Source organism: Cebus imitator, unplaced genomic scaffold, assembly GCF_001604975.1.
Source record: "Cebus imitator isolate Cc_AM_T3 unplaced genomic scaffold, Cebus_imitator-1.0 Scaffold82, whole genome shotgun sequence".
NCBI lineage: Eukaryota > Metazoa > Chordata > Mammalia > Primates > Cebidae > Cebus > Cebus imitator.
The window spans coordinates 3,883,058-3,892,700 of NW_016107397.1; the positions used below are offsets into that span (position 1 = coordinate 3,883,058).

Below are 9,643 nucleotides of genomic sequence, written 5' to 3' on the forward strand. Positions count from 1 at the left end.
CTCCCCACCCCTCCCCTTGACACAGGCACCCTTCACTCCCTCCAGGTCCTCGGGGATACCACGCCTGTGCTCTGGGTAGTGGCTGTGTCTGCTCTTCAGCCTTGGGAGCCTGGTGCTTGGGACTCATGTTTGTGGCTATTCCAGTTCTGTTGCCACTGTTCGGCCTTCCCTCCCCTCTGGCTGATCCCAACCTGAATCCTCTGCTGCCTCTCCCACTGTGCCCTGCCCCTCTCGTCCCCCTGGCATCCTTGCAGCGTTTCCCAAGCACTGGGTCCCTGGTCCACAGACATCCTCTCCACCATCCAGCCTCCTCCTGGGAGGGCTCCATGTCCACAGAGACACTCTGTGAGCCCAGACCTCATGGCACCCCTCAGCTCCAGGGGCCCCACCTTCTACTTCTACAGGACTTTTTGTTTTTTTAATGTTGGGACTGGAAACTCTGAAATATTAACTGCTAGTATAATTTTCATGTTTCAACTTTCACTCCGTCCAACCTAACACCTAGGCTGGGTGTGGCGGTTCATGCCTGTGATAATCCCAGCACTTTGGGAGGCTGAGGGGGGCAGATCACCTGAGGTCAGGAGTTCAAGATCAGCTTGGCCAACATGGCGAAAACCCGTCTCTACTAAAATTATAAAAAGTAGCCAGGTGTGGTGGCGGGCACCTTTCGTCCCAGCTACTCAGGAGGCTGAGGCAGGAGAATTGCATGAACCCAGGATGCCATTTCCTCTGGCATCCTTACAGCGTTTCCCAAGCACTGGGCCCCTGGTCCATAGACATCCTCTCCACCTAACTGCCTCTTGAGAAGGCTCTGAATACACAGAGACACCTTCTGAGCCCAGGCCTCACTATTTCTCTCAACTCCAGGGGCCTCCCCTTCCACTTCTATAGGATGTTTTGTTGTTGTTTTTTTTTAATGTTGAGACTGGGAACTTTGAAATATTAATTATAAACATGGGTGTATAAATATATCTTCAAGATTTTTCTTTTCAGTTCTTTTGGGTATGTACCCGAAAGTGGGATTGCTGGATCATATGGTAGCTAGCTAGCTTGCTTGCTTGCTTTATTTATTTATTTAGAGATACAGTCTTGCTGTGTCACCCAGGCTGGAGTGCAGTGGCGCAATCTTGGCTCACTGCAACCTCTGCCTCCTGGGTTCAAGCTATTCTCCAGCCTCAGCCTCCTGAGTAGCTGGGACTACAGGCACCCACCATCACATCTGGCTAATTTTTGCATTTTTAGGAGAATTGGGGTTTCATTATATTGGCCAGGCTGGTCTCAAACTCCTGATGGCATAATCTGCCTGCCTCAGCCTCCCAAATTGCTGGGATTACAGGTGTGAGCCACTGTGCCCGGCCACATTTATTTATTTTTAATAGTAGCTACCCTTCTGGGTGTAAGGAATGGCTCTCTGTGGTTTTGATTTGCATTTATCTGATCATTAGTTGGCCATTTTCATCTGCTTCTTGGTGATTTGTGTATTGTCTTAGTCTATTTTGTGCTGCTAATATATATAAGAATACCTGAGCCTGTGTAATTTATAAAGAACAGAAATTTATTTCTTCTGTTGGACAAGAGGTTGCTGAAAAGTAAAACAAAGCAAACCAAAATTATTTCTCACAGTTCTGGAGGCTGGGAAGTCCAAAATCAAGGTGCCAGCATCTTGCTGGTGTCTGGTGAGGGCCTTTTTGCTGTATCTTCCAGAGGGGAGGGTTACTGTGTCCTCACATGGCAGAAGATCAGAAGACAATGAACCCACTCCTGAAATCCCTTTTTATAATGGCATTAATCCATTCGTCTGGCAGAGCTGTCATGACCTAAGCACCTCCCAAAACACTCTAACTCCCAGTTGTCACACTGGGGACTAAGTTTCTAATACATGATTTGAGGAGACACATTCAGACCATAGCAAATATCTTGTCTGGAGAAGTGTCTGTTAAAATCCACTGCCCACTTTTACATTGGGTTGATTTTTTTGTTGTTGAACTGTAGTTTTTATATATTCCAAATATTCCTTCCTTATCAGATATATAATTTGCAAATATTTTCCCCTGTTCTATAGGTTGCCTTTTGATTCTGTTGATTGTATCCTTTGGTAAAAAAAGCATGTTTAAGTTTAACGTAGTCCTATTTTTCTATTTTTTCTTTTGTGGCCTGTGCTTTTGGTATCACCAGTGTCACAAGACTTTTTCCCTATGGTTTGGGAACTAACATTTAGGTCTTTAATCCATTTGGAGTCAAATTTTTTATGTTATAAGGATCCAACTTCATTCTTTGGTATGAATATTCAGTTTACCCAACGTCATTTGTTGAAGAGGTTATCCTTTGCCCATTAAGTGCCCTTGGCACCCTTGTCAAGTCTTTTGACCACATGTACAAGGGTTTATTTCTAGACTCTGTATTCTATTCCATTGGCATATTCATCTATCTTTTTTTTTTTCTTTCTTTTTTTCTCCTTTGAGACAGAGTCTCACTCTGTTGCTCAGACTGGAGTGCAGTAGCATAATCTTGGCTCACTGCAATCTCTGTTTCCCAGGTTCAAGTGATTCTTGTGCCTGGCCCATGGTGTATAATCCGTTTTCTCTGTTGTTGAATTTAGTTTGCTAGTATTTTGTTGAAGATTTTTACATCAATATTCATCAGGGTTATTGGTGTGTAGTTTTTTTTGTTTTTTTTTCTTTTAGTGGCTTTTGCTTTGGTATCACTGTAATGCTGCCCTCACAGAATAAGCTTAGAAGTATACCAGCTCTCTTTTGTCATTATCCCACTATACCTGTTCTTAGATTTCATTGAACTCTTATCCCTTGATAACCTACTTTTCTACAGATTATCCAGATTCCCTGCTGATCCCTCTGCTCTCCATTCCTGCTCTCTCGCTAGCTCCTTGACCTGTGATCTCCTGTCATTCTGTCACACTTAGCTGGCAAATCTCTAATCCTGGGGGTGTCTTATGGCAGAAATGCTATTTGATTACCCAATATCTATTCAATTCTTCTTAGTTATAGAAAATTAATTGTATTTGGAGTGGGAGGGTCCCCCCTCCAGATAGCTGTGGGATACGTGACCAAATTCTAGCCAATAAGATATAAACAGAAGTTGTTGTTAGGTCTTTCAGGAAAACTCTTTAAAGGGAACAGACAGTTGGGGCCTAGTATTTTTTTCCCTTTCTTTCTTCCACCTGTTTCTTGCCAGGAACCCAGGAATAGTAACTGGACTCTTTGCAGCCATCATGGGCCATGAGGCAACCTTCAGGACAGAAGTCAGCATCAGGGCTGGTGAATCAGAAACGTAGGAACCTGAGTGTCTAAGAACAGTGGCCTCTGCTGCCAGCTTCCAGATCTGTTTACAGGAGGAAAAAATAACCCAACTCTGTCTTGTTTAAGCCACTGTTACTTCTGGTCCCTGATGGTAGCAACTGACAATTCCTGACCAACACAAATCACTAAGGTCTCAAAATCTGAATTGTGGACAACTTCTAGGGAAAAATGCAGCCATACATAACACTGCTGTTATGGATTTACAGTTTCTCATCTGAGCTGAACTCTCAAGACTCCACTTCCCATTTCCTCAGTGACTATGTCAAACTTTCTCTTCAGTTCTCTGACCCTCTTACTCATTCTCAGGAGAAAAGCACTGTGGTTTTTGTTATGTAGAATTTAAAAAAAAATAAGTGGTTGATTTTTTTTTTTTTGAGACAGTCTTGCTCTGTTGCCCAGGCTGGAGTGCAGTGGCATGATCTTAGCTCACTGCAACCTCCACTTCCTGGGTTCAAGTGATTCTCCTGCCTTAGCCTCCCGAATAGCTGGGATTACAGGGGCAAACCACCATGCCCAGCTAATTTTTGTATTTTTAGTAGAGTGGGGATTTCATCATGTTGACCAGGTTGGTCTCGAACTCCTGACCTCGAGTGATCCACCCTCTGCCTCCCAAAGTGGTAGGATCACAGGTGCGAGCCACCTCGCCTGGCCAGATTTTAATGTTTTAATCCATGGCTTTTGAGTTTGGTCATGCTGAGGAAGACTGTCTCTACTCTGTGGTCATGAAATAATCTCACATTTTCTTCTGATACTAGGGTTTTTTTTTTTCTCATTTAAATATTTTATCCCTGTGGAATTTATTTTGGTACAAATTATGAGTTAAGGAGATAATGTTATTTTTTCTCAGATGGCTACTGAATAGGTCCAGCACCATTCATTGAATTGCTCATCTTTCCCCATTGATTAGAAACCTTTTAACCAACTAAATTCCCACATATATTTGGGTCTGTTTTCATTCTCTTATACTTAGGTTTTCCTCTTTACTTCCATTGCTTTATCTGTGTATGCCAATATTGCACCGTTTTGTCTTTTGTTTTAAATGTATTCATACAATGGTGCTCCCATGAGAGCCAGTGTTGCCTGGTTTTAATGCCCACTGTTGAATCATTCTAAGTGTTGATGCTCATGTGTACACACCCTCTGCTAAGATTTATTCTAAACACAATATATTTAATTGTCAGGACAACCCCATGTAGGTACTATCTTCACTCCCTTTTCCCATGAGGAAGTTGAGGCCCACAACCTTTGTACTAGCAAGGCTACTTCCCTGGCGAGGGTATGAGGCCAGGATCTGACTGCAGGCAGCCCTGATCCCATGCTTCTCCCCTCTGTGCTTTCATAGCTGATAAGGCAAATCTTCTTTCACTGAAGACTTTCTTTTTTTTTTTTTTTTTGAGATGGGGTGCACTCTGTTGCCCAGGCTGGAGTGCAGTGGCGTGATCGTGGCTCATTGCAACCTCCACCTCCCAAGCTCAAGCAATGCTCCCACCTTAGCCTCTCCAGTAATTGGAATTACAGGTACGCACCATCACACCTGGCTAATTTTTGTTTTTCTAGTAGAGATGAGGTTTCACCATGTTGGCGGGGTTGGTCTCACACTCCTGGGCTCAACTGGACTACCATAGTTCTTTCTCAATGAAGCAATTAGTCCTTGAGGCAACTGACAACCCCACACCCCTAGTTCTCCGAGAGCAGAGTCTGTGGTTTATGCTTCATCTGCTTTCCTTCTCCAGTTTCAAGCCAGGCTGTGGCAGGTGGCCAGTTGGCCAGTGTGCTGAGCTCAGCCTACTTCCTGTCTCTTCTGCTCTCTCTGTCCTTTTCCCAGGGCAGACTCTCCCCTCCCCCGGAACCTCAGGGGAGGGTGGATGAGTAATGACTGAGAGAGAAGAACAGGTTGGGGGAATTGGCTGTGTGGAGAGGGCTGGGGGTTCTCACATGTGACCCTGTACTGCCCCACTGCAGAAGCCCTCATTGCAGATGCCCCAGCACAGGCCACAGTGTCGGCCTCAGTGAGCTTCAGGGGAGCTGGCAGGGTCTGTATATTTCAGAAGCACCTTAGCTGCAGGTGGGCTCTGAGGAAACCCCCGCCCCCCGGAGGCATGGAGAGGAGGTAGGTCCTGGGCACTTACCTTTTCTTCTCCTCCACCAGAAGAGGTAAATCAGTCCCAAAATCATGATTCCAAGTGCAGTGACAGCCACTGCCACCCACACAGTAGTCTCCAGGCTTAGGTGCCAGGACTTTGAGTGCCCTTTGACCTCTGTGACTCCGAGGCTGGCTGTGGTGGTTGTGCTGCTGGGTCTCCAGGTGATGGTCTTGACAGCTGGGAAGAGATGAGGAATGAGCCTGGGGGCGTGGGCATCTGGGTGAAGGCATGGTGTGCTGCTTTCTACATTGGAGAACATTATTGGTGAGGAAACTCCTCTCTGAAGCCCACACAGGGAACACAGAACAGGGTAAAATGCTAACAGCTTTTAATGCAGATGACTCAGTTCATTTTATATTATTATTGCGACGGCATTTCACTCTTACTGCCCAGGCTGGAGTGCAATGATGTGATCTCTGCTCACCACAACCTCCTGGGTTCAGGCGATTCTCAGCCTCCCAAGTAGCTGGGATTACAGGCATGCACCAGCACACCCGGCTAATTTTGTATTTTTAGTAGGATGGGGTTTCTCCATGTTGGTCAGGCTGGTCTTGAACTCCCAACCTCAGGTGATCCACCTGCCTCAGCCTCCCAAAGTGCTGAGATTACAATCATGGCCACTATGCTCGGCCTCATTTTATATTATTTTTCCTTTCCTTCCTTTTCCTTACCTTTCCCCTTCCTTCCCTCCTTCCCTCCCTCCCTCCCTCCTTTCTTCCTTCCTTCCTTTTTCTATTGTTTCTTTTTATTTCTTCCTCCTCAAATTCAGTTTAGCAGGCAACTCAGTTTAAATCCTGATTCTACACCAGTTATCAGCAGGGTGACCTCAGAACCTCATCTCCTCACTCACAAATAGGGATAACTAAATTCCAGGATCAAAAACAATCTGTTACTGCAAATACAGGTCACATAAAATATGTCATTTTAACCATTTCTACATGCACCATTCTGTGGCACCAAGCTCATTCACAGTGCTGTGCAACCATCACACCATCCAACTCCAGAACCTTTGTATCTTCCTCAGTGGAAACATTTAACACATTAAACATCAACTCCCCATTCCTGTGTCCCGCAGTCCCTGGCAACCACCCTTCTACCGCTCTACTTTCTGTCTCTGAGTTTGACGACTGTAAGTACCTCATATTAGCTGAATCATACAGTATGTCTTTTTACAGGATGGTCTTCTTTTTTTTTTTTTTGAGACAGAGGCTTGCTCTGTCGCCCAGGCTGGATGGAGTACAGTGGTGGAGTCTCGGCTCACTGTAGCCTCTTCCTCCTGGGTTCTAGTGATTCTCCTGCTTCAGCCTCCTGAGTAGCTAGGATCACAGGCACACACCACCATACTTGGCTCATTTTTATATATTTTTTAAAATGTAGAAATGGGGTTTTACCATGTTGATCAGGCTGGTCTTCAACTCCTGACTTCTGGTGATCTGCCTGCCTCAGCCTCCTAAAGTGCTGGGATTACAGGCGTGAGCCACCATGCCAGGCCAGTATTGTCTTAGTAAGTGAGAACACATCTATAAAAAACCTAGTGTATATTGAAAATATGTTTTTAAGGTACCATTAATATATATTGACCTTCAGGTCCTACAAACAGGTTATACCTTCTTTATAGATGTTCCATATACCCTTAAAAAATTGACATAGTACTCAGCAACAGGAAAAAAAAATCGGGCATCCACATTATGGATGTCTTCAAGTCAGTATGGACTAAAATCTTCATCCACTCTTAAGAGAAATTAATAAAAGTGTAAATACTATGTCTTGATTGGGGATTTAAACATTTTAAAATTAAATAATTAAAGGAAACATATGTAATAACGTAATATTTAAAAAATAAAAACTAGAGCAGTACATATTTAAAAAAAAAACTCTGGAGTATTACTAAAGCAACACTCTAAGCTAAATTCATAGTATGAAATGCTTTTATTATTTAAAATGGGAAGAATTTTTTAAAACAAATAAAATATTCAGTTTCAAAAAAAATACCCCAAACAGGAGTCAACTGTAAGGAAACTCAGAGGAAGATATTAATGAAAAGTTATGACGGAATAAATTTATTAGAGAACAGATAGCCACAGGCAAAATAAATGCAGAAACTAGTTATTTAAAGGAGCAATGAACAAGAAGATAGACAAGACTAGCAAATCTAATGACAACAAAAGCCAGTTGCAATCATGAGTATATGCTCAGTTATAGGCTGTTAAATGTTAAAATCTCTGTGAAATGGGTGTCTTTTGGGTTTTTTCTGAGATAGGATCTTGCTCTGTTGCCCAGGCTACAGTGTGCAATCATTGCTCACTTTAGCCTTCATCTCCTGGGCTCAAGCAGTCCTCTCACCCTAACCTCCTGTTTTGCTGGGACTACAAGCATGAGCCTCTGGGACCAGCCTCAGTGATTATTTTTTGAAATTGATTTAAGAGGTAGTACACCTTGGGGCTGGGTGCAGTGGCTTATGCCTGTAATGCCAGCACTTTGAGAGGCCGAGGTGGGTGATCACCTGAGGTCAGGAGTTTGAGACCAGCCTGGCCAACATGGTGAAACCTGTCTCTACTAAAAATACAAAAATTAGCCTGGTGTGTTGGCGGGGGCCTGTAATCCCAGCTACTTGGGGGGCTGAGGCAGGAGAATCACTTGAACCTGGGAGGCAGAGGTTGTAGTGAGCCGAGATTGCGCCACTGCACTCCAGCCTGGGCAACAGAGCGAGATTCCGTCTCAAAAAACAAACAAAAAATGTAGTATACTTTCAGCTATTTACACCTAATATTCCATTATTGGAATGCTAAGCTTGTGGGAGTTATTTATATCCTACTGCTCAAGGTCATTGCCAAGGTCTGATTTTTCACACACAAAAAATTGCAGCCCCCAGCATAAATGGGTTAACTGATCAGTAGACAAAGAAGAAATTGAGAATGCTATGAAAGAACTACCTTTCATGAGGTCTCCATGCTTAGGAAGTTTTATGAATAAGTTCTTATAAAAACTTAAGGAATATATAATTCCCATATAGAAGTTTCCAGAACATAAAGATGGAAAACTATGCAATTCAAATCCATTTTATAAAATAATACCATAATCCTAATGCTAATATCCATTCAAAAGTTTTTTTTTGTGTGTGTGTTTTTTTAAACTGGGCAATGTGGCCATGCCTATACTCTCAGCACTTTGGGAGGCCGAGGTGGGCAGATCACTTGAGCCCAGGAGTTTGAGACCAGCATAGTGAGACCACCCCCTGCCCACCATCTCTGTGATAAATACAAAAATTAGCTGGGTGTGGTGGTGCATGCCTGTAGTTCCAGCTACTCAGGAGCCTGAGAAGGAGGGAGAATCGCTTGAGCCTACGAAGTTGAAACTTCAGTGATCACTGATTGTGCCATTGCACTCCAGTCTGGGCAACACACGCTGTCTCAAAAACCAAATTTTTTCCTTTTTTTTTTTTTTGATGGAGTATCACTCAGTCAACTAGGCTGGAATGTAGTGGTGCACCTGAGCTCACTGCAACCTCCACCTCCTGGATTCAAGGGATTCTTGTGTCTCAGCCTTCCAAGTAGTTGGGATTACAGTCACATACCACCATGCCCAGCTAATTTTTGTATTTTTAGTAGAGACAGAGTTTCATCATGTTGACAAGGCTGGTCTCAAACTCCTGACCTCAAGTGATCTACCCGCCTCAGCCTCGCAAAGTGCTGGGATTACAGGTGTAAACCACCACGCCCAGCAAAAACCAAAATTTTTAAAAATGCAGAGTAATAAAAGAGACCATTTCAAAAACTGACCTGAGTAGAGGAAAATGCCCAGTATTGGCCAGGGTTTAGAGAGAGAGGAACTGTCATGCACAATGGGAGTAAAAATGGGCAGAATCTTTGGGAATGTAATTTGGGAAGATGTATCAAAATGTAAAAGACCTATGTGTATCCTTTGTTGCAGTCCTGGGAACTTCTCCTATGCAAATGCTTGCCCAAGTATTCAAAGGCATGTGTTGAAGGATGATGTTCTTTATAGCATAGTTTGTGATGGGGCAGCAACTTAACTGTCTTCAAATAGAACAGCAAATAAATAAATAATGATATATCACTACCATGGGATGCATGCAGCCATTTAAAAAGGCATTGCTGAGGCCGGGCGCGGTGGCTCACGCCTGTAATCCCAGTACTTTGGGAGGCCGAGGCGGGTGGATCA

At 43.7% G+C, this 9,643-nt stretch overlaps 1 protein-coding gene across 9 annotated transcripts in view; it reads right to left on the reverse strand.

Moving 5' to 3' along the window:
- Positions 1-9,643, reverse strand: part of LOC108308003 (paired immunoglobulin-like type 2 receptor alpha) — a 36,400-nt gene that overhangs the window by 9,973 nt on the left and 16,784 nt on the right. For all 9 annotated transcript variants that reach the window (XM_037740312.1, XM_037740309.1, XM_037740308.1 and 6 more), the window contains one exon: positions 5,447-5,638. In XM_037740312.1, the coding sequence (XP_037596240.1) occupies positions 5,447-5,638 (192 nt within the window). The remainder of the gene's footprint in view (positions 1-5,446; positions 5,639-9,643) is intronic.